The sequence below is a fragment of the Pongo abelii genome, chromosome 3 (assembly GCF_028885655.2).
Source record: "Pongo abelii isolate AG06213 chromosome 3, NHGRI_mPonAbe1-v2.0_pri, whole genome shotgun sequence".
Taxonomy (NCBI): Eukaryota; Metazoa; Chordata; class Mammalia; order Primates; family Hominidae; genus Pongo; species Pongo abelii.
The window spans coordinates 175,464,165-175,491,334 of record NC_071988.2 but is presented as its reverse complement, the minus strand read 5'-3'; the positions used below and the strand labels follow the sequence as shown (position 1 = coordinate 175,491,334).

Here is a 27,170-nt window from a genome sequence, read left to right as displayed (position 1 = left end):
AACGGGAGAGGGATTCCCTTTGCCCTTTCAAACTATGAAGTAGCTCAAGTCTTTAACGTATTCTAATACTTATTATTCCTCTTCCTTCCACATGTTGCCCTCTTAAAGCAGAGACACTGTCAGTGGGTAGGCGGTGGTGGGAGCTGACACACTGAGACCCAAGGACTTAAAAGACACATCTCTTCAGTGTGTTAGGTATTTTCAGGAGGAAGATATACCTTCTCCAGGCATCTCCCAGAGGCAAATCCCCTAGATCCAGAAGAGTCCCCTTCTGACTGACTGAAGGATTCACACACTTCATGGAAAGCAAAGATTGGCTCATTTTACCTTCTCTTTCAGAAGGTTGGCCCAGCAATCAAGAGTAGGAATTGTGAAGTTGAAACATACACTCAACTAACACGAATAACTTGGAAGGAGAAAAAGAAAAGGTTTTAGGTAACCTGCAATACCTACAAGTTCTATGTCTGAGATATTAGAACTCTTATGCATCTATTAAAGCAATGTGCACACCACAGTAAATAAAAACTAGAAGCGAAATGGGATTTTTAACTGTGTAGGCAGTGGGATTATGACATTTTTTATTTCTCCTTTATACACCTTTGTTTCCCCCAGTAAGTATGTATTAACCTTTTTCTGATTCTGAAGGTATTTTAAAAACCTGACAAGTTAAACACACAAAGCCCTATTGTACAGGACCTTATGCTAATTGCTTAAGTTTGAAGCTAAACTGAAGGACATGCAGACTCGGGATTTAATGTTAAACAGACATGCACCACATTTCTTCATGTATTGTTCCTTTGTGTATTTCTAACTTGGTGGGGAGGTTTCCCACCCCCGTCCACTCAAGGGCCAACAAAGGCTTGTCCACACAGCAAGTACTTGAGCCTATCCATCCCTCCAGGGTCAGGTACAAATAAAAAATCAGTCTCTCAGTGGGGTCTGAGAAAGCGTGAGCTGGTAAGCAGTCACTGATACTTGGCTGCCTTTCTCAAATCCGTCTGGTTGGAACTGTCATCCTGTGCAAGCGAAAGGGTGAGTACATTCAGGACTACTGAGAGGCGGGACTCGGTGACCAGAAGCATCAAAGAGTTCTCCGTGAGTATGACAAAGAAAAGGGGAATGCAGGACAAGCTAGATTCAGAGGCATGAGACGTATCCCAGAAAGAGTGGCAGGGAGCACCTTCTGAAGCACTGGGCAGTGAGGAGGGATGTGGCTGAGAGAGAACAGGCCTGCAATGGAGACAGCAGGTGGAACAGGGAGGAAAAGCGAGCCAGAGCACAAAGCAACAGACTTGTCAAGAAATCCGAGGAAGAGCAAAGCACCACCTGGCTGCTTTCTGGTACAGAGGATCCCAGAGAGAGGAGGACAGGACTAACCAGGAAACTGAAGAGGCACATGGAGCTGCAATTAGGAGCACATCTCAGAGGCTAAAGTGCCTAGTTTCAATCTCCTGCCTTAATTACCAGCTGTGTAACCTTGGGCAAGTTACTTAGCCTCTCTGCCTCAGTTTCCCGAGTCATCCTCAAAGCATTGTGTGGACTAAATTACCTAGCATTGCATAAGCCATTTAAATGAGACTTAGTTATCATCATCATTATTATTGGGTTATTTGGAGGTTTTTTTGGTGGGTTTTTTTTTTTTTTTTTTTTTTTAAGACAGGGTCTTGCTCTGTTGCTCAGGCTAGAGTGCAGTGAGGCAATCATTGTTCACTGCTGCCTCAACCTCCCAGGCTCAAGCAACCGCCTACCTCCGCCTCCTGGGTAGCTGACACTACAGGCAAGTGCCACCATGCCCAGCTATTTTTTTTTTATTTTCTGCAGAGATGAGGTCTTGCTGTGTTGCCCAGACTGGTCTTGAACTCCTGGGCTCAAGAGATTCTCCTGCGTCAGCTGAACTATTTGAACTAGTTACGTTTGCTGATCTCTCTGATAGAGGTGATGATTTCACAGATGGCAGTGTGGAGAAAGATTTCCTAAGCTTTACTAAAAGCAAAGGAAGAAATCAAAGAAGAGAAATCACAAACTTACTGCAAAAGTCATTCTTAAAGCCACTGTGTATAAGTAAAATCAAATATGCAATAACTAAGTTTGCTTAGTTTCTTAGCAAACTAAAAAAACTCTGATACACAATATTTGATAGAGTTGATATCTTTAACACAGAAAGTGCTCTTACAGAGAATAAAACATTCAAAAGAAAAATGGGCAAAGGACATGAAATATAAATTCATGAAAGAAATACAAAAGCAAAAAAAAAAAAACCACGAAGAGCTCGTCTAAAATATTTCATCATAAAATAATGTTTTTAGAAAAGGTGAATTATAGACTACCTTGTGTCTGTCTCCTCTTTCCATTTTGGTTTTAGAAAACACAAATGTGTTTATGATGCATAAGCACTAGGAAATGGCTGGGGAAGCAGGATCCTGTTCACTGTGTCTGCCTCTGAAGTGTGGAAGCAGAACTAGGTTAGACATTTACCTCTACATTTCTAGAATTTCTTTTCAGTGGTAGCATTTTGGATGGATAGTTTCTTTGTGTTTTTCAGCCTTCTACAAAAACTGAAGGAAAATGCTCACCTTTCCCTAGTAAGAAAACCAAAACACAACTGCTCACCTATTACACTAAGATTTTGCAAACAATTTTTGCCGCACAGAGGAGAATGAAAGTAGCATTCTCAGACATGACATGTGAACAAATTGGTACCAACTTTCTGGAAAGCAATCTGTCAGCACACATAGGAGCTTTACACAGTTGATCCCTGTATTAGTCCGTTTTCACGCTGCTGATAAAGACATACCTGAGACTGGGCAATTTACAAAAGAAAGCGGTTTACTGGACTCACAGTTCCATGTGGCTAGGGAGGCCTCACAATCATGGCAGAAGGTGAAAGGCAGGTCTCACATGGCAGCAGACAAGAGAAGGGAGCTTGTGCAGGGAAACTTCCGTTTTTAAAACCATCAGATCTCGTGAGACTTACTGTCATGAGAACAGCACAGGAAAATCCCACTCCCATAATTCAACCACCTCCCATAGGGTTCCTCCCATGACATGTGGGAATTGTAAGAGGTACAACTCAAGATGAGATTTGGGTAGGGACACAGCCAAACCATATCAATACCCTTTCATTCTATTTTTTGACATCTATAACAAAGATTTACCAGGTACACAGGTAAGAGGAACAAAATTGTTCATCACAGACTTATTTATGAAAGTAAAAAGTTGGAAACAATCTTAATGTCCAACTGCAGGAGAATGGTTTAAATTATGGCACAGTTAAATGATGAAATGTTATGTAACCACTGAAAACAAAGCTCCCCATTTAATTTTTATAGAAAATTTAGTTATAATCTTATGGCAAAGCTACAGACAATAATAATTATCTTAACTATTTTAAGATAATAGTTTTTAAAAATCTGCATAGAAAAGAATACAAAAATGTTAAAAGTTTATTCTGGATAGATCTTTTTCTACCTTATTCTTTATGCTTCTATAATAATCATGAATTACTTTTCTAAGGGAAAAAAGTCTGCTTAAAAGAAAATAAAAAGCCAAAGCTAGGGTTAAAATTTAGTTTGTGGATTCCAAACCTGGGCTTCAACCTTCCTTGCCAATAAATCCAGAGGAATGTCCCACGTGTATTATATAGACAGATTTATACAATTTTGTAAGCTGCAAAATTGGGCTCTAAGAATGTGCAAGAAAAACAAACACTGGGCACTGCACTTGGGAATGTACTTATTGAGAATGATTTTTGCCAAATGAACAACGAAATGGAAAGTATTAATAGACTCACAGGATTGTAAAGAACAGTTCTACAAAACAAGGAGTGAGTCACAGACACAGGAAAGAAATGACAAACCACTGCCCCCAAATCTGCACCAGAGAATCCACCTTGGTTGACTTGGTTGGGGACAACCTTGGGCCACAAAGTACAGCCTATGCCATCCACATCCCTCAGATGGGCATGTCTCCTGTGAACCGAATGCCACCATTAGATGCAGGTGTCTGTCCTACATAGGTTTACAGACCAAACAAGGAGGGAGGGTCTTATACAACCACTGAGACCGACAGCAAGAACCGCCTTGAGCTCTAGGGACAGAGGTAAACGGCAAGACCCATGCCCTTAGGGATCTAATGGTAAAGACACACAGAAGAAAATAACTTGAAGAAATTAAGAAAACTGCCATAACCAAGGGCACAGCTAAGCCTGGCACAGAGAGCCAGGAAGACTTCAGTGCTGGGAAGAGAGTTTGAAACAGGCAATGGCACCCACACATGTGGCAGGTGGAGGCGAGTGGCAGCACCATTATTCCTTAGGGCCATCTTAGGTTGAGGGGACCTTGGGATAATCCATTTCAGCCTCTCCTCCCAGCACACAAGGCTATGTATCTGCTGGAGTCAGTGCATGGCAGCATCAGTTTCTATTTCATTGCAGGGCAACAGGTAAGACTCCAAAGCCCATATCAAAAGGATGTTAGGTTCAACTCCTAACTTCATTCATTCTCTCCTATCCCAAATTCAATGACTATTTCTGCTCCTGAAAGTGTGCCCTACCCTCACCTTTAGGCCTAGCTTTTTGTATACTTGCTATACCTGCACCCTCAGCCAGTCTGCAAATTCAACACTGCCTCCTCCCCAAAGTTTGAACTCAGGGCCCTCGTCTTTTCTCTGTGCACACCTCACGGACTCCATGTCTAACCTCCACATGGGTAACCCCCAAATCTCAAGCTCCAGGCCTAACTTGTTGCAGAAGCTCTAGTTCCCCACCTCCCATTGTCTACTACACATCTCTCTTCAAAGTTCAGCCATCCCTCTCTGTTGGTAGCAATCATTATTATACCTATCACTTTGAGACTTACTGCTTGTCAATACTTTTTAAGTGCTGCCATTCTAAAGCAATTCTCATATTAACCCATTTAATCTTCACAACTCTTTGAGGTAGGTATACAATTATCATCCTTATTTTGCAGAAGGAGAAAAATGCAATGTTAAATAACTAACCGAATATTATAGAATGAATACATGATGATGCAGATTCAAACCCAGAAGAAGCCTGGCTGTAAAGGGCACGCTCTTAACGTGATAACAGCATTGCTTTGACAGACATAAAAATGAGCTCATCACCTCCATCAGAATTCCCCATTCTAGTCACCCAGGCTTGGAACCTTGGAGCTATCTTTTGCAAATGGCCATGTGAAAAAATGACTCCTCTCCTGTATGCATTTAGTGCTAAGAAGTCCTAATGGTTTTCTCTTCTAAAATGTCTCTTATCTACTTTCCTATCCTTTACCCCTGCTCAAATGTAAGCCTTGATTACATCATATCTCCCCACAGAGTAACAGCCTCTTTGTTAGAAAAGAGCTGGTATCCATTTCTTCCCTCTCCAATTCAATTTCCAAAACATTGAGAATGATCTGCCAATAATGTCTTATATTCACATTCATTCAAGCATTTATTCAACTACACTGGTTCTACATAACAGGCATCCTGACAGTCTTTATAAAACTGAATTGAACAATATCCAATTGTTACCTTCAGGAAGATCACAGCCCACAGGTTGCTTTCAATTTGTTAACCACTGTCCACCCCGCCGCCCCCCACCAACTCAGAAACCTTCAATAGCTCCCCAAAATCTGCAGAAAGGTCCCAAAGCAGCAATCGTCAGGCCAAATCCTCCAAAACAACTTTTTGTTTGGACAAATGTGCTTTTAACAAATTTGATTCTGAAATTCCTTAGCAGGCAACAATTCTTCAGTTCTCTACGGATACCACCACCTTCCTATTGCTGTCACTTAGCGTATATGACCATTTGTGCTTCCCATCAAGACCTAGGGAAGAAAGTCTGAACTTTCAATCAGCATTCAATGGCCTTCCAACCTAGGAGGACTCTGACCCTTCCCTCCCATTACTTCCCCAAAGATAGCTTCTTCCCAGTCAGATGGCTCTCTAACTGCACCCAATTATGCCTCAATGGTTCCTCCACCTGCGGGGCTCAGTGCTGCCCGCTGCCCATCTTCCCTTCTCTGTTCTTCCACATGCTACCTGCACAAGTTTGCACCTCCTCTGGGAGCTTTCCACGGCACCCTGGCCTACACAGACTTTTCAATCTCTGAAGTCCCCTCTACTATGAATCTTGGTGTTTGGTTATACAGAAACCTCTTGTCTTTCCAAACAGACTGTAAATTCGTAGTTTGGACTGCTTGCAACATACTTATTTTGTATCACTTCCACTTTATTTGAATCAAAAAATTCATGTTTGTTATAAAGTTTTAATAAAAGAAAATAAAGAAGGAAAAAGAAATAATCCAAAATCCCACCACTCAGAAATAACTAGGGTCTCCCATTAATTATTTTGCAAACCTCATTTGTGAGTATTTTTCTATGAGCCTACACACATGAAAGAATGGCAGTACAGATGATGGGAATAATTTATAAAACTAGGAATATATATAATTTTTAACTACACATGTAAGGGTCAATTTTATATGAATTTAACATAAGAAAAATAAACCAAAGTAGAACCAAGGGAACTGCCAAGTTTCAAATAATTATTTCTTCAAGACATGTGATATTAATTCCTTAAAGATCTCTCTAAGGTTAAGAAAAAGACTGTAAAAATATTTTCTTAAGTTATCACCCTTTTAAACTACACGTTTCATGTTTTCATAGCACTGGCTCTCTACTGAGAAAGATTAAGATTAAAATTTACTTTCACCTACCTCTCAATCCCACCTCCTGGTTTTTGCAGATTATATTACTATTTTTACTTGGTTAAAATTTCAATTTTCCAATCTGTTCTGTGGTTATAATTGCCAAATTTTTAGTCTTCATTCTGGATATAAAATAGATTGAAACCTCAACAAGAGACCTTTATTATGCCTTCTTCCATCTGAGTGTTTATTTGTACTTCTATCTTGCTTGGCTAAATTTCATTAACTTGATTTTACAAGAACGGCTTATGATTTCATTTGTATTTAAGGATGTCTGCCTGTTGCCTTTGTACTTGAGTATTAACTTGGCTGGATGCAATATTCTTTGTTTACATTTCCATTCTCTCAATGACACTGCTCCACTGTTTCCTGGTGTTAGATGTTCCTATTGAAAAGTCTGAGGCAAGCTTAAGTTTGTACTTCTTGATTTTTCTGTCTATGCACAACTCTTTATATTTGAAGTTCAATTAATTTAACTAAGTGCCTATGCCCATTATGATTTATCAATTTTTCCTGTTGTACACATTGTGCCCTTTTGATCTACAAAGTTAGTTCTTCCCTCATATCAGGAAAATTTTCTTCTATTATATCATGAATACTTTTCTCATCTTTTAGACAGAAGACAATAATAGATATGGGGACAAAAACAGACAAAAAGAAATACAACTCAGCAAGAGTATGCCCTAAAATATAGATGTTCAGTAATAACTGGATAGAAGGAATATGTTAGTCAAGTTCTACTCTGCCATCATTACCTAGGAATGACCCATTTGCTTAAGAACAGATTCTCTTCAGAGTAAAAGCTATCTGGTTTCTCTAAAAATTACTGTAGTAACATCTATATAATTAGAAGGTAAATAAAATTCTCCGAACACCCACACATCAAACTCACCAGTTATTAATATGGATTCAAATGCAGTGAAACATATGAAATATACATATTCCCTTAATACACAGTCCTAAAAATGGATTTTGTTCTTTTTAATAGGCAAGAAAAAAAATACAGACCTCTACGAAAGGTATGTCCTGTTTCTCAGAACACATGTCTTCTCTAGATGTTTTGTGAATCTTCTTTTCTGAAGAAGACTTTGTGTCCACCTTCTTCAAAGTTTCACAATGGTCTACTTCATTCTTGACAGGTACTTGCTGGTTATTCCCTTTAATAAACAAAAACAATTCAATTTCTAGCTAATAGTTTCCACTCACATTCCCCATCTTCTTTCCTACACCAAACATCTAATTTGACTTCATGAGAGTTAAGCTAAATTTAGCATTGTTTTTAACATCCATGACGCTCTAGAAATTTATTTTGTTCATAGATGAAAGTATACTTATATTAAGAGTTCTACAAAAAGTTTTAAAAGAGGTTAAGGAAAAAAGGTGGGGGGGACACCAATATTCACAGCATCATTATTCATAATAACCAGAAGGTGGGAAAATGCCAAGTGTCCATTGACGGATAAATGGATAAACAAAATATGGTATATACATACAACAGAATACCATTCAGCGTGACTCATTGCACAACAATGTGAAATACTTAAAACTACTGAACTGTACGGTTAAGATGGTCAAGATGGTTTTTTCAAAAAAGGAATGAAAGTCTGGCACATGCTACAACATGGATGAACCTTGAAGACATCATGCTAAGTGAACTTAGCTAGATATGAAAGGATAAATGTTTTATGATTCCACCCATGAGGGACCTAGAGTAATTGAATTCATAGAGACAGAAAGTAGACTGGTGGTTACCAGGGGCTGGGGAAAGGAGATAACGGGTATTTATTATGTAATGGGTGCAGATTTACTGTCTGAGATGATTAAAACTTCTGGAAATGGAAAAGGATATGGACAGTGGTGATGGTTGTACAATGTGAATGTACTTAATGCCACTGCATTTGATAATTTAAAATGGTTAAAATAAGTTTCCTGTGATGTATATTTTATATATACATGTTTTTAAGCTGGCAAAGAGGGAGAGAAGGATAAAGACTTGGATTCTGGTCACGACAGCCACTAATTAGTTTTACAGTCAAAGTTAAGTTTCTTAAGCTGCCTGTGCCTTAGTTTTCTTCTTATTTATAAAATGAACACAACCCCACCTTCCTTGCCTCTCTTGTTTGACAGTTATAAAGATGAAAACAGAACAGATACAAATGTAAAGCATCCCCACCAAACGACACATGACTGTTTCATGGAAGGTCCTCCCTGCTACAGCGAATGCCCGCCCTGCCCCTGTGGAGCAGCCAATCGGCAGAGGAGCCAACAGCTGATTAATCAGATGGCAAAAGTGGCGCTGGGAGGAATCTTTTCTGAAAATATGTTTTCTTCCATTTTTCTTTTAAGTGATTTCATAAGTATACTTCTTCTATCTCTTATCCCACAATAAAGGCAAATGAACTTCAACCCCACAATAACCAGCTTGTTTTCTAATTTGAAACAATGTATTTCAGTACCTTCTTCTTTTTTCTTGAATTAAGAATCCCTAATGATACCTCTGAAATCTGAGAAGTCTAGACGACCATAGGGCAGAGCAAATATTTCCCAGCAAAGCAGGCTGCAGGCTCTGGTAGGACGGACACCTAACCAGATTATCAGCAGAGGCTCCAATCCAGCCCTTCTGTGGGACTCGAGGCAGGACAGGTCTCTCACCCACAGAAGGAAAGGAGCAGTCAAGTCCCCTCTGATTCTGAAATTCTGAGGCTACAAATTAAACTCACTCAAAGCAAGACACATAAAGTTTTCAAATAACACTTACCAGGTAAACATACTTTTATTTGGTTAACAGAAAATTATATAAATATTATGTAACCATAAAAATGCCAGGCAAGCAAATGGCACACACCTTGTAAAGTAACGCAGGCTTTTACGGTTTAAGTACAACCAGGACATATTAGGTCTTACAGTTTCAGAAAAAGGGGTTCTATCCCAAAATTAAGGTTATATTCTCCAAATGTCACAAAATGAATACAGAAAATAAATCCTTTGGCCAGACTCATTACATAAATAAAATAAAGCATCATGGCATGTTTTTAATGTTTTTGGCTATGATGGAAATACAATGGCCAAAGTCATATCCAGAGACAAAGCTGATCACTATCAACTGCTTCCTTTAATAACCGGGAATAACTTAGAATTAGTGAAGATCTGAATCAAAGGCTACTAATGCTATTTCCCAGGAATTTCTGTCTCTATAGGACAGTCAACTATTTGCCTAGAGAGTTTAGATCAACTTCATTTAGAGGACTGCTGGGACACAACTTTCAGATCCCTTTCAAACCTGTGCATTTCCGAACCAAGAGCATCTAACAGCAGCCCTGTGGAATCATCATTACCCTCCATTTCCTACCTTGTCAAAATTAAAAGTCATTCTTTAGCAGAGATCACCTTTGAAATTTAATTCCTTCTAAAACACAAACTGGCGGTTAGATATCCACAAAGGAAAACATCAAGCACTGTGAAACAGTAAAGCAGACAGCCAAAAGCAAGGCAGACAGGGTCCGTACCAGAAAAAGAAAGCATAAGAAGAATATCCCTTTGGATTCTGGAAGCCGTAAGTATGAAATACAATACAGATATTTGCCTCAAAAAACTAGGTGCCATTACTCTCCTGGTATCCTAATTTGTGAGAAAATGGATTTCCTTAAGTTTTCTTCAGGCCAAGAATATAGTACTAAAAGTATTAGTCATCAACGTTTCTTAGGAAGGATCCAAATTTAATAGCCAGTACAACACCATCCCCAAAAGGTAATAATGTGCAGACTTTTAGAAAATTAGTAATGCCTTCTGTGGGGCCAAGAATCAGGACAAACAATAAAATGAATGTTAACAACAAGTTCTGCAGTGACTCTGAGAAATTCTAACATGAAAGTATTCAAGAATATGGGATACCAAATACATACGTCATTTACAAATGGGGTCAATCCATGCAATATGGTTTGGTTCTGTGTCCCCACCCAAATCTCATGTCAAATTATAATCCTCAATGTTGGAGGAGGGGCCTGGTGGGAGGTGACTGGATCATGGGGGCGGACTTCTCCCTGGCTGTTCGCATGATAGTGAGAGAGTTCTCACGAGATTTAGTTGTTTAAAAGTGTGTAGCACTTCCCCCTTCACTCTCTCTTCCTCCTGCTCCCACCACGCAAGACGTGCTTGCCTCCCCTTCACCCCTCCACCATAACTGTGTTTCCTGAGGTCTCCCCAGAAGCAGAAGCCTGTACAGCCCACAGAACTGTGAGCCAATTAAACCTCTTTATAAATTATCCAGTCTCTGGTATTTCTTTATGGCAGTGAAAAACAGCCTAATACACCAAGTCATCCTATTAAGCGTGCAACTTCCCCATGACCTCACTAAGAGTGTTTGTACCACAGTTAAAAATCAAAAACAATGGAAAGAACACTAATAATAATAAACGGGGCAGGAGAAGACGTTGGGAGGTGCATATGTTAATGCCCTTCACGGTGGTAATGGTTTCACAATGTAGATGTACACTCATTCCCAAACTCATCAAGACGCATACATTAAGTATGTACAGCTTTATAGGTAATTCCTTTTAAAAGTGGTTAAAAAACAAACAAATGGAAGAACAAGAAACAAGTGATCTCCTCAGTAACCTGCTTAAAGTTGTACTGTCTTGAATCTAATCACAATCACGTGGTCTGTTTTGAATAAACCACTAAATCTTCAAGTTAACAGTATCTATAAGTAAATGGGAACATTTTTTGAATTTCTGCAAATACCAATAATTTCAGAAAGGTGAGGAATCTAATTAAGTGAAAACTTTCAGGTACTGTTAAGTTCAAAGCTTGAGCTATTATCAAATTTAATTATACCTTTACATTATTACAAGTAGAAAGCGGTGAAATAATTTGCTCACTATTTCTCCTTGGTAGTGCTGCAGCCAACCATAGCTTGTCTTCAGCCATAATTCTAAATCTACATTATTGTGATCAGACAGTGAAAATGGTTACAAACATTTAAAAAGAGATATATTCACAAGATCATTTACATTACACATAAAGCCCCACTCTTGTCAGATGACCAAGAGGTTCTGGAACGTGTAACGAATGTTTGACAAGTTTAACTGTTTGATAGTTGTTTGACAAGTTGATGCCAAAAAACAAGTGTAGAAAAACAGAGCCTTAAAGAATGTCAGAAGACTTTATTTCTATGGAGAATTTTAATTAATTATTTACTACAGGCCTCTCCGAAGCAGGCAGGGGAAATGGAGTAGAAAAGGGATAGACACATTTTTTTTTCATTTTTTGTTTTTGCTTTTATTTTTGAGACAGGGTCTCACTCATTGCCCAGGCTGGAGTGCAGTGGCACAATCAAGGCTCACTGCAGCCTTGACCTCCTGGGTCAAGTGATTCTCCCACCTCAGCTCCCAAGTAGCTGGGACCACAGGCCCATGCTCATGAACCACCATGCCTGGCTACATTTGGCTACTATGTGTATATATATATATTTCTTTTGGTAGAGATGGGGTTTCACCAGGTTGCCCAGGCTGGTCTGGAACTCCTGGGCTCAAGTGATCTGCCCACCACGGCCTCCCAAATAAGACACATCTTCTGTTACTTACAAAATATTCTGTTTCTCAATGACAAGTATGTAGTCAAAGCCATTCATACATACCCTAGAACATTTTCTTCTCACACAGTAAGCTACACCTGGGCGGGGGGTGGGGGAAGCCTCAGAAAAGGAGAAAGCAGATTCTTCAGGTGCCTCCAGGAGTTCTGATAGGTTAGGAAAATCACTTAAGGTATTCTTAAGAGGTGAGACTGTCCCCACCTTTCCCTTTTTCCCTTTAAAGGTAATCTTATGACTAGAACGGTTTCTACAGACCATTTGTATACTTTGGGAGAAATGGCTAAAATGTGGCAAACACACTGAGTGAGTTCCCATTCTGCTGGAATCCTAACTGCCAGTCACACAGGAGACAACGTGACTGGCACTTAGGATTCTCAGCTATCAGGCAGGTTGAGCCCAGCTCAAAGACCAAGCTGTTTTCTTCAGATTCTAGAAAAGATCTTACAATGGAAACAGCACACATTTCACAAAGTAAAATACTTTTCAAAACTAGCAAAGAACTAATGCTCAAAGCTGGAAGTAAAAACTGAAAGGTTCTTATATATATGGTTTTCTCATTCTCAAGCATTCTTTGCACTTGTGACTTACCTGTCAATTATACGCGTTTATCATTTGCCAAGTTATTGCAATGCTTTCCTCTGAAATTCAACAGAGCCCCAAACCCTTAATATTACTAAAAAAATTCCAAACCCTCCCTTCAGACTATACTTATCTTTCCCTAGATTTCTCAGTCCTTTCTTATTTTTAATATTTTAAATTCTTGAACAATTTTAAATTGTACATGGATAGCAGGCAATTTATTCACTTTTTAACATCTCGGATATTTTCCTAGGACAGTGCTGTGAACATAAAACAGTCAGAACAAAATGCATGTCCATGATCAAACTTCCCTGAGAGGAATCTCCTGCTAACATATTACTTCTGTAGACAAGCAGAGGACTGTGAATTAGCACCTCTGAATTTGCTGGTCTGAACATGGTGGAAAGCAAAAGTTCTTTCCTCAGCTCTTATTTGATCTGATCAACAATCACTCTGGTACCACTTAACATGCTGCTGATCCAGCCAAACAGTTATTTTTAAATTCTGGCAGTGAAATATTTGTTGCCATTTAAAACATTATAAGCATACTAGTAATCTGTACAGGAAGGAAAGATTCTGGGCAGGTTTACCATCTACAATGATACAGGCAAACTCTATGTTTCCAGACTCCCATATTAAATTTACTCATGCTTATTAAAGTGTTATTACCTGCTAATCTTGGCTCAGCTATTGGCATTGAATGTCAAGTACTGGACAGGAGGATCCTGAAGAAGAATTCAAATCCTCTGACCTACTCTGACACTACATTTCTCATCCATGCCTTTATATTTCAACTGCTTTAAAGTATTAAGATATAGAAGGTCCCTCCCATCCATCTACCACACTGCCACGGGCACTGCATCTTGCAGGCACATATCTCTTGTGGGCACAAGGGATCACAGAAGAAGCACTTCTGGAGGGAGGATTCCCTCAACTCTAATTTCAAGTGTGTGCAAAGTCATCCTATGTCAAAGACTGTGCTCAAGCCTAAAAGACTCACGCAACAGGGGAAATGTCCAACAGGGCTCACTCCATAATTCACCTTTTCACAAATGTTTTGTGTTCTAGACCCCAGAGAGCGTCTGGGAGAGAAACAGAATAAGACACCCAATCACCCCATCATAATACATCCACAGACAAGGTATGCCATGGTTTGATTGGAAGATCTGGGTGAACTGTATTACCAGGGGGCATACTCACACGCCAGGTGGCGGAGACAGGGCACAGTGTCCACCCTGCAGACATAAGTCCACTTCAGGCGTACGCACCACTGCCAGGGGAAACAGTACAAACGGGTTGGACTAAATGCACCAAGAATGCATGTGTGCAGCTGCCTAGACCACGTTCCCCTAAGAGGAATCCAACTTTCTTTTAAATTAGAAATGTCCTTATACAGAGCATTTAAAATTCAGTTTAGGATTTTCACCAAATGCATAAAAGCTCATCAGAAGTAGTCAATCCATAACATTTCTGTACCTCTTCTCCAATATCAAGAAGTGAAAAAGATGAAGTTATATTTAGATGCTTCAAATAAGACAAAAGGTGACTGAGTTTTCCAGATTAAAAATTGTCAAAAATCTGACCATAGGCTGGGAGCAGTGGCTCACGCTTGTAATCCCAGCATTTTAGGAGGCCAAGGCAGGCAGATTGCTCGAGCTCAGCCTGGCTAACATGGTGAAACCCCATCTCTACAAAAAAGTACAAAAATTAGTTGGGCATGATGGCATGTGCCCGTAGTCCCAGCTACTCGGGAGGCTGGGATGGGGAAATGGCTTGAGCCCGGGAGGTGGAGGTTGCAGTGAGCCAAGATTGTGCCACTGCACTCCAACCTGGGTGACAGAGCTAGACCTTATTTCAAACAAAATAAAACAAATCTGACTATAACAGGTACAGAAATATGTATATTAAAATGGTCAGGGTGGACAAAAAAAGAAAATAAATAAGCACAGGCCCTTATGCTAGAGGCCAAAGGGATCTACTAAAGGATAATGACAATTCCCAATGGAGGTCATCCTCCTAGTCTACTTTGGTTTGTATTCTCCTTAACTGTTTTTGGAACATGAGAACACCTGTCTTCTTTTAACCAAGGAATACAATTAGAGAAGAACCAGGGCCAGGCAACCTGAGATGGTGGCAGCTGTTACATAAAATAGCTGAAGTTTTGTTCAGTCAGAAACATTTCATGGGCTGATTAATTTTTACAGATAGTCTGAAAATCTGAGTTAAAAAAATAATTTAGGCCAGGTTTGGTGGCTCACGCCTATAATCCCAGCACTTTTGGAGGCCAAGGTGGGTGGATCACTTGAGGTCAGAGTCTGAGCCCAGCCTGGCCAACATGATGAAACTTCGTCTCTACTAAAATTACAAAAATTAGCCAGGTGTGGTGGTACACACCTGTAATCCCAGCTACTCGGGAGACTGAAGCAAGAGAATCACTTGAACCCAGGAGGCGGAGGTTACAGTGAGCCAAGATCACACCACTGCACTCTAGCCTGGACGACAGAGCAAGACTCCATCTCAAATAAATAAATAAATAAAATCAGAAAAAGGTGTACATGTCATCCCAACAAGAAAATATGATATTCACAGTCTTCTAAACTTAGGTACTAAAATTTAAACCTCTTAATCACAACATTTTAAAAGCTTGATGTCTTGTCTTGAACTTTTCATTTTATTCGTCTTTTTTCAACATTTAAACCTTTGCTAAAATTCAGCATCCACAATTAAAACTAAAGGTCACAGGTGAGAACAACTCCATTAAAAACAGACTGGGTACAAACAGGAGAGAATTATCAAAGGGGATGAAAAGATTACCATTATTTTTCCTGGAAATTTCTGGCAAGTCTGGCTGGTGGTACTGAGGTGAGTTTCTTGGTAAATGGTTTTCAGGTAGTTTCTTGGAGGTCTTCAGTGGACAGAGCTCCCGTTCCTTGAACTCAGCAGTGTTCTCTGAAGTTTTAATGTCAGTTTCCTTAGGAAACATACATGTCTGTATTCCCTCCTTCATATTACATTCTGAAGAAGGATTATTGAAAACAATTGTGTTTTTCAGTGTGTTTTCTTCTTTATTCAGTAAGTTTTTGGGAAGGGTTAAATTCTTCTGCAGGTTGACATTTATGCCACTTGCATATTTGAGGCTGATCCAGTTCTCACCCATGGCATCAGTGCAAATGTCCTCTTTAGCAGCAGGCAGTGAGCTGCCCAGGGGTGAAGTCTGTTTTTCCTCAGTAGTCGTGCTGGTGCTGCTGGCAGCAGCTGTGCTGGTTTTGTGTTTACTGTAATACACTGAGCATTTGTGCTTCTTCTGAGAATGACCATAGGCGGCTGGGCTCCTCTTTGCAGCATTCTGGATCCTGCTTTGGGGAGTGCTCACTGGAAGGCAGTTCTTCCCCCTGCCTTTATCAGAGGGGCCATATGTATCGAGAAAGTTCTTGCAATTGCTTCTGAATTTAAGAAGAAAAACATTTAGCATAGAGGCAAATCAGATCAAACTCTACTTCTCCGCTTCCATATCCATGAGAAAAGAGTAGCAATCAGTACTGAGTGTAAGTTCTACCTTCCCTTCTTCTAAAGCTCCAAGAGTTTTCTGCCAATGAGAATACCCATCAACTAAGTCCTTGCATGGAGACTATCTCATAATAATAATGGGGCAGCTGTTCACATAATGACTTAAAATTTTATGAAAGCAAATGTGGAATCAAAATTTATGTTTACTTAAAATTAAATGAGAAATGAGTAATATCAAAAGTGAGAAACCGCCCCCGCTCCCAACCACACTATAAGAATTCTTACTTGTAAGAATGGGGGCTGATTACATCCATAGGACCATTGCTTTGCTGTGAAGAGGAGCTAGCATTTTGCCTCTGTCTTGTTTTCATGAATTCCATGAGAATGTACTGTGCTTGTTGGAAGGCTATTAAAATCACACCCAACAGGGACAAACTGAGGAAGAAAGCAACGAGGTTCAGTATTGCATGGTTCTGACTGGCATTCAAAAGACTAGTTTCATTACAGAAGAGTGGGAAATGATTTACGAAAAACATCTAAAGATGCAGTATTAAAATTCCCTAAGATTTATGACATAATTTCTGATGTTCCTTAAAGATTAAAAACACACACAAGTTTCCAAAATTGTGCATATTTATAAATTTGACATCACAATTCCATTTTTATGAAATCACTCAAAAAGGGTCATTCCAGTCTCCTAATCTCAAATCATCACTGCATGAGCTAACACAAGTAATTAACATTCATATCACCCATCATGACTGCCTATGAACATACTATATATGGAGCACAACTGTCTATGATACTTCTAGGTCCTATGACTCTCTTACGATTAGTTTACTATAACCTTAAAGTGTACCAGTGAATATTTCATGTATGTCACAGTTCTTGAAGCAATTCATATTCCACTCAATTCATATACTTTGACTACACTCGGGCAGTTTACGTTTTCACACAACTTGCCTGGATAACTTCTCTACTCAGTGAGAGAACAAGTGAGATGGTAGTGGTTTACCTGACAAAGAAGACCGTGAGCCTCCAAAATGACTCCTCCCAGCTGGGTCCTGGAACCACGTCTGCACACAAGGGCAACAGGTGATGAGGGAGAGTCACATTGAGAGTGAAGCGATATTCTAGGTCCGCTGCGGTTACAAGAGTTAGGTCCCGAATTACCCAGGAAGAGGTAAAGTCTGGAGTGAACCTGAAAATAAAAGAGTCATCTTTATGAACTTTTAATTGTTTTAATTTTAGCCACAAGGCAAAATAATGACAACACATCTTACTCCTACAAAAGAAATATTTACATTAAAACAACATAAGCTGTCTTAACAATAGAAAAAGTTTTCCTCCTCACATTGTTAAATGCACCACAAAACTGAAATCAAGTTAAAGCCCAATGCTTACACAATGCTGATATCGCGGGATGTGTTTGGGTCCAGGGAAAACTGATGACAATCCAGCACCTCAAATCCATAACCTTGGCAGTTATACCCATTAATTTTCAGAGATGAAACAGTTATAGGAAGAGGTCCAATATTCTCAACTTTAAAGTTCTTTGTAATAGATAAAATTTGCTTGCTGTCTTTCAGTTCTAATAGGAACCAAAAAAAGATATTTAGTATATGTGAACTATAAAATTTATTTAAAATAATTTATTGGATCGATATTTATTAAATAAACCAAACCATGATCTACATTACTAAAATGTGAAAAAAAATCCAACATAAGCTCAAAGTATGATTTCTACCTAATTTCTAGAACAATTACAGATTCTGTTCTAGGATACAACAGAGATACTTAAGTACGCAAGACTCTTCTTACATGAAATGCTCTACCAAGATACAAAAAGTAACCAAAATCTCTTCTTTGGTCCTTTACTTGTTAAAGGTTAAGGTTAAAAGTTGGTTCTTCTCACAAGTCAAATAGTTTGATTTACTATAAGCCACCATATGCCCCATGCCCTGTAATTTTCGCTCACATTGAACCAGGCACCAGTTAAGAGGATGTATAAGTGCTTCTGTATAAATCCATCACAGTTGCTAGAAACACAGTTCAAACATGTGCTATAATATTATGAGAGCACATTTTATACTGAGTTTGAAAAAAGAAAGGTTATGACAATATTTAAATATCCTTGTGAATTTATAACACACAATCTATCCCATATAAGGACTAATATTTTATCTGGTTCTACAGGTGCTTGTTTTAGAGACAGGGTCTCACTCTGTTGCCCAGGCTGGAGTGTAGTGGTGAGATCATAGCTCACTGAAGCCTTGAACTCCTGGACTACAGCAATCCTCTGACCTTAGCCTCCCAAGTAGCTAGGACTACAGGCACGCTCCACCACAGCCAGGTAATTAATTTTTTGTAGAGATGGGGTCTCACTATGTTGCCCAGGCTGGCCTTAAACTCCTCGGCTCAAGCAATCCTCCAACCTCAGAAACCTAAAGTGCTGGGATTACAGGCATGAGCTATGGTAACAGGTCTGGTTCTATAGTTTTTACATTACTTCTTAATTCTATCATTCAAAGTCAACTCTAAATAACTGAATGAATAAATTGAATAATAAATATTGTAAAGCAGAATTCTGAATGTAAAATTACTAACAAATCTTTTTTTTTTTTTTTGAGACAGTCTTGCTCTGTCACCCAGGCTGGAGTTGCAGTGATACAATCTCAGCTCACTGCAACCTCTACCTTCCAGTTTCAAGCAATTCTCTTGCCTCAGCCTCCCAAGTAGCTGGGATTACAGGCATGCGCCACCACGCCCAGCTAATTTTGTATTTTTAGTAGAGACAGGGCTTCACCATGTTGGCCAGGCTGGTCTCAAACTCCTGGTCACAAGTGATCTGTCCGCCTCAGCCTCCCAAAGTGCTGGGATTATAGGCATGAGCCACTATGCCTGGCCTCTAACAAATCTTTTCAAACTCAGTGCCCATTTAGTATAGTTTTCTAAAACAAACAAACAAAAATCTACTCAGCCATTAAAATAGTCCTACAAATTATCCAATGGTTTCACCAGCCAGGTTTCTCTGTAGAAAACATAGTTACACTAAAATGCTTTCTGTGTTTTTACAAAATTAAAAATAGTAATAGGAAAATAAGAATTTACTAAAAGCATTTTACATTGTTTATTTGTTTCAGTTCCTGAGGAAGTTGCTGAAACTAATGTAAGTAGTTTAAAGACATTTCGTTTAAATACATGCATAATTTTAAAATTTTCTAGTGCAACATGTTAATGTATTTCTAAATCTGCACTGTCTGATACAGTAGCCATTAGACACATGCAGCTATTTAAACTTAACTAAAATAAATTTTAAATTAACTTCATCAGTCACACCAGTTATTTTTATTTTTGATTTTTCTTTTTTTCTGAGACAGGGTCTCACTCTGTCACCCACGCTGGAGTGCAGTGGCATGATCGTAGCTCACTGCAGACCAGATCTCCTGGGCTCAATCAATCCTCTCACCTCTGCCTCCTGACCAACTGGGACTACAGGCATCTGCCACCATGCCTAGCTAATTTTCTCTTATTCTTAGCAGAGATGAGGTCTTGCTTTGTTGCCCAGGCTGGTCTCAAATTTCTGAGCTCAAGAAATCTTTCCACCTTGGACTCCCAAAGTGCTGGGATTATAGGCGTGAGCCACCACGCCCAGCAGCTAGTTATTTTTAAAGATTTATTTTTTTCTTTTTTCTTTTTTGAGACAAAGTCTTCACTCTTGTCGTCCAGGCTGGAGTACACCGGCACAATCTTGGCTCACTGCAACCTCTGCCTCCTGGGTTCAAGCGATTCTCTTATCTCAGCCTCCCAAACGACACCACGCCTGGCTAATTTTTGTATTTTTAGTAGAGTAGGGGTTTCACCATGCTGGCCAGGCTGGTCTCGAACTCCTGACCTCAGGTGATCCACCTGCCTCAGCCTCCCATAGTGCTGGGATTACAGGCGTAAGCCACCGTGCCCAGCCATTTTAAAAGACTTCTTAACCACATGTGGCTAGTGGCTGTCTTGGAGGACACAGATACAGAATATTTTCATCAACACAAAAAGTGCTATTGGTTAGCACACTTTTGATGTTTTCTCCAGTCATCATTTCAGTGATTTTCTGTGGTTAGGTAACTGACAGCCAAATTAACTGCTTCATGTATTTATTTTAAATATTTAACAGTACTCTGATAATTGAGCAATTACACAATCTTTTTTCCCTCTGTATCTTTTTTGTTTGTTTTAGAGAAGGGGGTCTTGCTGTGTTGCTCAGGTTGGCCTAAAACTGCTAAGCTCAAGTGATTCTCCCACCCTAGCCTCTTGAGTAGCTGGGACTACAGGTGGTGATACGGTTTGGATCTGCGTCCTCACCAAAATCTCATGTTCAATTCTAATCTCCAATGTTGGAGGTGGCACCTGATGGGAGGTCAATGGATCATGGGGGTGATCTCTCATGGTTCAGCACCCTCCCCCGACTCCCGCAATGCTGTCACTGTGATAGTGAGTTATCGTGAGATCTGGTTGTTTAAAAGTGTGTGACACCTCCTCTCATGCTCCTGCTTTAGCTATGTAAGATGTGTCTGCTTTCCCTTCATCATCTGTCATAATTGTAAGTTTCCTGAGGCTTCCTCAGAAGCTGAGCGGATGCCAGCATCATGCTTCCTATACAACCTGCAGAGCCATGAGCCAATTAAAACTCTTTTCTTCATAAATTACCCAGGTTCAGGAATTTCTTTACAGCAATATGAGAACAGACTAATAAAGGCCTGCACCACCATCTAACTTATGTCTATTATCTAAGTTGAGTTAAATATCTAAAGATCCCACTCTAATCCAGGGGTACCAGCCTTTATATGCTCAAATGTTTGCCTGATTTAATTATTTGCACTACAATGAATTTACTATAAATTTTTAGAATTTAAAAATGTAAAATTTTAGAATTTAAAATGTAGAATTTATAGAATCCTTTCACTCTCAGCTTTAATGCCAACCTCCCCTGTCAGAGTGCTACACATATGAACTCACGTCTACGGCAGTCCATCAGCGTGGACTCGGGCACCTTAAATCGGAGTGAGCCTCCTGCACCAGGAAGTCTTCCACCCACTTTTAATAACTCTCTTGCTCCAAATCCTTCCACACCAATCATGTCCATAACAGTCAAGTTATTCCTGTAGTGAAAGGAAATACAAATAAAAAGGCATTACATGGAGTCACAAGGTACAGTGTACTTGAATTTAAATATTCCCAGTTATCAAGAATATTTTTAAACTTTTTTGAAGTTTTAAAAAAGAAAATCAATTTAAATAGTGTGGTATCCTCCTCCATCTCACAGAATAAGGGTGCAGCCACAGGCAAGAAAAGCTGCCACTGCCAAGTACCAAAGTGAGCTGACTGCAGCAAGAACATGCAAACGATGATGACCCCCTTCCAACCACAGCCCACACATGTAGCCTCAAACATTTTTCTAGTAACTAGAAACCAGGATAGTGATCAGACATTCGAGAAAAAAAAACTGAAGAAATAAACTAAGGGACACAGACAAACACTAACAAATTTAGACAAAATGATAAAACTTATTTACATGGTGAATTAAGGTGTTTTCATAGTAATCGTAAGAAATTCTGCCTTAGGGATGATACTAGACATAAAATTCTACTGTTTCTTTTGAAGTGAAGATTTAAAATATCACCCCACAAATAACATATATCTAGTCAGGTTTTTATCAAATAGTAAGTCAGACTAGCATGTGTCTTTTCATTAGCTGAAATTCCAGGACAAAAAGGTGGAAATTATTTTTATTTTTTTTAACTTTTATTTATTTACTTAGGAGATAGGATGTTGCTCTGCCACCCAGGCTGGGGTGCAGTGGCATGATCACGGCTCACTGCAGCCTCAACCTCCCAGACTCACGCAATCCTCCTACCTCAGCCTCCCAAGTAGCTGGGACAACAGGCAAGCATCACCATGCCCAGCTAATACTTTGTATTTTTGTAGGGATGAAGTTTCACCATATTGCCCAGGCTGGTCTCGAACTCCTGGGCTCAGGTGATCTGTCCACCTCAGTCTCCCAAAGTGCTGAGATTACAGGCATAAGCCACTACACCTGGCCTGGAAATGATTTTTAAATGATGCATATTGGAGTGAAAGCCACTCCCCATAATGTAAATACTATAGAAGCAGCAAGATACTTCATTTTACTTTTGTAATTATATAGAATACACTGAAATAGCTTTACATCTTTAAAGGACTAAAAAGCCTTTATAATAACCATTTAAAAACCTTTAAGTGATGGGGCAATAGATGACTGATGTTATTTACAGGACAGAAATCACCAAAAGTAAATTAATTCCTACAAAAAATTTAGACTTTCTTTTCAAGTCTGAGATAGTTCAACCTGGGATGAAATAAAGTTTGTCTCTGCACTTCCTAGGCCCTTAGCGCTTCAACGAAGAGTCGGTTTAAATGAAACACTAAATCAAAAAAAAAATTAATTAATTAAAAAAAAGAAAAAAATTAATAAACAGAAAAAAAGAAACACTAAGTCAACAGGGCACTAAGTATTTTTAGCTAAAATGCTTAATGAATAAACTTTTAAGAAATTTAACTTTTTTTAGTATCATTCATTTGCAGAAGAACAAACTTATATATTAAAGAAAATTCTGAATAATAAATTTTTTGCCAGGTGATCTGATACTACAAGTTTTGAAAAAATAACTCAAATATCATTTATTAAAAATTAAATTTGTGTTGAACTTCTCACTAATGCAGAGAACTTCAAGATACATCTGTATTTATTGTAAATTTTTAAGACTCTCAAGACCACCTAAAGATGAAAACAATTTAAAAATAAAACACATTAAGCATGCTTAAATCAGTCAGCAGTAACTCATTTCAAAGGAAGAAAAGGAATAAAAAGAGCCAATGGGCTCAATGAAACACCTTTTCTATCGTCCTTTGGGCTACTGAGAATTCCAGGAGCAAAAAAGAGATGAAAGTGATATAAGTTTGTTCAAATACTAAAGACTGAAAATATCTACAGCAGTCCTTTAATGATCTTTCTATGCTAAAGACAGAGGAGTAGATCCGCGTGAGTGTGTTCTGCCTTTTGAGACAGCACCGGAAGAGAAGCTGTGTGGAAAGCACTACCTCTCCTGGAGACATGCACGCACACTCCCTATTGGAAAAGAGAGGAGACTGAGGCCCTGGGGATTACATGTCAAGCCTCCAGTGACCTCTTTCTCAGCTTCCACTTCTTCCTGCCCTGCAACATAGCCTTCATCCTGAAGGTCTGACTGAGAAGTGAATGTCAACTATCAGCTAAAGAGATTTACACAGATGAGTCCGCGAGAAAGAAACAGATTCTACGACAGGAACACACCTACCGGATTAGTATGAGTGAGGTAACTTTTCCATAGTCAGCGGGTGTGAAAACTACGCCAACCCTTTTCATTTCCAAAGGCTGCAAATGTAAGTGGAGGATGCCAAAGCTGGATTCCTCAGAATGCGTACCCTGCAAATTATTAACATATTAAACAATGTCATACTCCTAGAAAGCAAGCTTCCATTGTCATTAAGTGCATCCTAGAGTTTAAACATGATTGCTTTTCTTTTAAAGTCCAGATTTGATCATCCTAATCAACCTGTTTGAACTTGCTTATCCTGAGAGTTCACTCCAATAAACAGCTTCTGAGCCACAGCTAAGAAATATAGGCAGAGACTACAGGACAACCTGACACAGATGCTGGAGAGAGGATTTGCATCCTGGTTTGAATGGAAGTTGGGGCTAGAAGCTTTCTACACAAAGATGCTTTGAATGTAAAGCATCAATAAGAAAACAGACCCAACAGCCTCTGCTTGAATGCTAAAGCAATCTGACATGACCACTCACTCACCATTGGACAACCCAAAGATCTCTTTATATAATTTCTTTATACTGAATTTAAGTTTATATAGAAGTCATCTTTATTATATTTAGTCTCTCCAGTCAGAAGAAAGATCTTTATTTATTCACATCTTCCTCTATTTTCTCCAAGACGTCTTTTTTTTTTTTTTTTTTTTTTTTTTGGCATAAAACTTGTGCTCTAAATTCAGTATCCAAGGTTTAATTCTTTTTATCTTTTTGGTAAGTCGACTTTCCCTCTTTCCACTGCTTTTTCTAGCTCCATCTCACTAAAAACAATGCAATGCATAATTTCTTAGAGCTAATATATAATCCTGAAGAATATTATCTCTCTTTGTTTTTAACTTTTATCTTTCAATTATTGCTAGTGTTACCCATGCCATCTGAAAAAAAGAAATAGTAATAGTATTTGATTATTTGATTTATTTTTATTAGAATTATAAACTCCATGAAGGAAGAAACCCTGCTTTACGCACATAATATGAATACTGAATTTAAAAGCTGCTGACTTTTGGTGTTAAACTTATAGTAAAAACAGCACCTCTATTAAATGGTTCTTATATGCCAGGCACTGACATTTTTAGGGTATATAAAAAATTCCAATGTTCTTAACCCAAGGAACTATATTTCTAAAAGCAAATCATTAAAATCAAAATGCAGGAAGCCTTTCTTTACATGAAGAAGAATTCTAATAACAATTTTGAGTTAAATTTTAACTCAGTGTTTTCAAGGCACTGATACTAACTATTCTTTTCGTCAATGTAATAAATTAACGATAGTAATAATTTCCCTTATCCCAAATATATAATATTTCTTGGGAAAAATATTCAGTCATAGATAAAAACTTTTTCCAAATGAGTTGCATCATTTGTTCACATCTAAATAGAATATTTAGATTTAAAATAAATGGGCATTATTTTTGGAATTTCAAGCTATACATGATTCGATACCAGTGAGGCAAGATATCATTTAGTATTTTGGACTAATTATCTTGAATAGCCTTGAAGATCTCCTGCTGGAGAAAATGAGAAGGAGAGAGGGGGCAGGCTCACTAACAAGAATAAGACCACACCTGGGTGCACGGCTTCACCACTCCCCCCAACCCTCGCCCAGTGCTGCCTCAACATTTAAGAAAAGAAAGAAGAGTCTAGTAATGGGTTATCTGTGGTCTTCCTCCTTCTGTTATTGAAAGTAATCTAGAGGGATTTTTTTGGAGGGATAAAGATAAAGAAAGAAGAAAATACCCAAGGCACTTAAATATAGTGTAGTAAAAATAGAGTTATCTGCATATGTGAGTTTACATGTGTATGTATGTATTTTTTGTCAACAGATACTCCACTTGTGAATTGATCTAAAACACAGAATACCTGTAAGGCCAACACTCAGCTGTATACAAATGGCCACGGAATGACTGAGTGGAAACTGAGAAGTAAGGCTGCCAAGTCCCCAGGCAAATAGCATCTTCACCACATGACATGTTTACTCCTCCTCCTAAGTATTTGGGCAAGACCTCATGATTGCCCACAGGCTTAAGAATTTTAGAGTAGTCCTTTTTTATAGATAAGGTAAACATCACAGAAATTGGGTGACTTGCTAAAAACAGGAACACAGTTTAGTAAGAGAAGATTTTTTTAAATGTGTTTGTTTTTCCTTATCTTGCCCTAAAAAAGAACTTGAGGGCCAAGGAATCTTAAGAGAATTATAAATTCTGGGGTCTCAAGTTTCATGGTTTTCTACAAAGCTCTGTTCAGCTGTTATTTCTTTACTCACATGATTCTAAATCATCAAATTAAAATGACTTAGAGCTAACATAAACCCAGCTCCTACTGCATTAGTTAACTGGAAAAATCTGCTATGTATTGTTAATGCCTAGAGAATCAAAATAAAAGAGCCATATACAGTACATAAGAGACATTTTAAACATAAATCAAAGAGGCCTGTATGCTCATGTGTCTAGTTTGTCGGCATTCTTTTTTCTGTTTTAGGATAACATCCTACCAGGTAAGGGCAAGCTTCGGTGAGCTGGAATTCACCAGTTGTGAAATTAATCATCTGCATATCAGTGCCAAACCTATAAGGAAAAAAGCAAATGTTTAAAACAGCACTCACATCTGCCAGTAAAGAAAGATTTAATAAGTGTGTGCACATATATACATTTATACATAGATGAGTACGTGTTTGTGCACACACATACACACAAAATTCATCCCATCCTGCCACCACTGTGTCCCAGCTCCACCCCACATTCCCACACCCATATCTGCCATATTGTCAGTGATCAATAAATATTGCTAAATGAATGACTTTGGCATCACAGGATATAAGGAAGCATATGGTGACAGAAGCTCTAAATATAAAGCAATTTTTTTGAAAAAAAAAGTGACTCTCAACCAAAGGCAATTTTATCCCATGGGAAACACTGGGCAATGTCTGGAGACATTTTTGGTTGTCACAGCTGGGGAGGTCCTACTGGCATCTAGTGGGTAGAAGCCAGGAATGCTGCTAAACATCCTTCAACACACAAGATGGCCCCTCCCACCCCCACCAAACAGAATGGTAGAACCATCTGGTCCAAAATACCAATACTGCAAAAGCTGAGAACCCCTGGGATAAGGGTGGATCTTACTAAACGAGAAGCTGAAAACATTCTAAGTAAAACTGTGATTGTGTGAAAATAAGATATAACAGACATGAACTAATTATCATCTCTTCCTGTTTAATGCTAGACAAGAATATACATTCAGCCCTCTGCATCTGCAGGTTCCAAACCTCAAATAAGGAGGGCCAATTTTTCCATCAATGGTTTTAAAGGACTTGAACATCCTTGAGATTTTAGTATCCGAGGGGGTCCTGTGACCAATTCCCCTGCAGATATGGAGGCCCAATTGGACTAAAACACTAAACT

The 27,170-nt window shown here is 38.8% G+C and overlaps 1 protein-coding gene across 3 annotated transcripts in view; it reads right to left on the bottom strand.

The window, feature by feature from the left end:
• TMEM131L (transmembrane 131 like) overlaps positions 1-27,170 on the bottom strand; it is a 169,552-nt gene that overhangs the window by 16,605 nt on the left and 125,777 nt on the right. For all 3 annotated transcript variants that reach the window (XM_009240384.4, XM_002815223.5, XM_054554579.2), the window contains 8 exons: positions 26,264-26,336; positions 23,748-23,875; positions 21,391-21,533; positions 17,788-17,974; positions 17,399-17,584; positions 16,669-16,818; positions 15,691-16,319; positions 7,716-7,864 (listed from right to left, as the gene is read on the bottom strand). In XM_009240384.4, the coding sequence (XP_009238659.3) occupies positions 7,716-7,864; positions 15,691-16,319; positions 16,669-16,818; positions 17,399-17,584; positions 17,788-17,974; positions 21,391-21,533; positions 23,748-23,875; positions 26,264-26,336 (1,645 nt within the window). The remainder of the gene's footprint in view (positions 1-7,715; positions 7,865-15,690; positions 16,320-16,668; positions 16,819-17,398; positions 17,585-17,787; positions 17,975-21,390; positions 21,534-23,747; positions 23,876-26,263; positions 26,337-27,170) is intronic.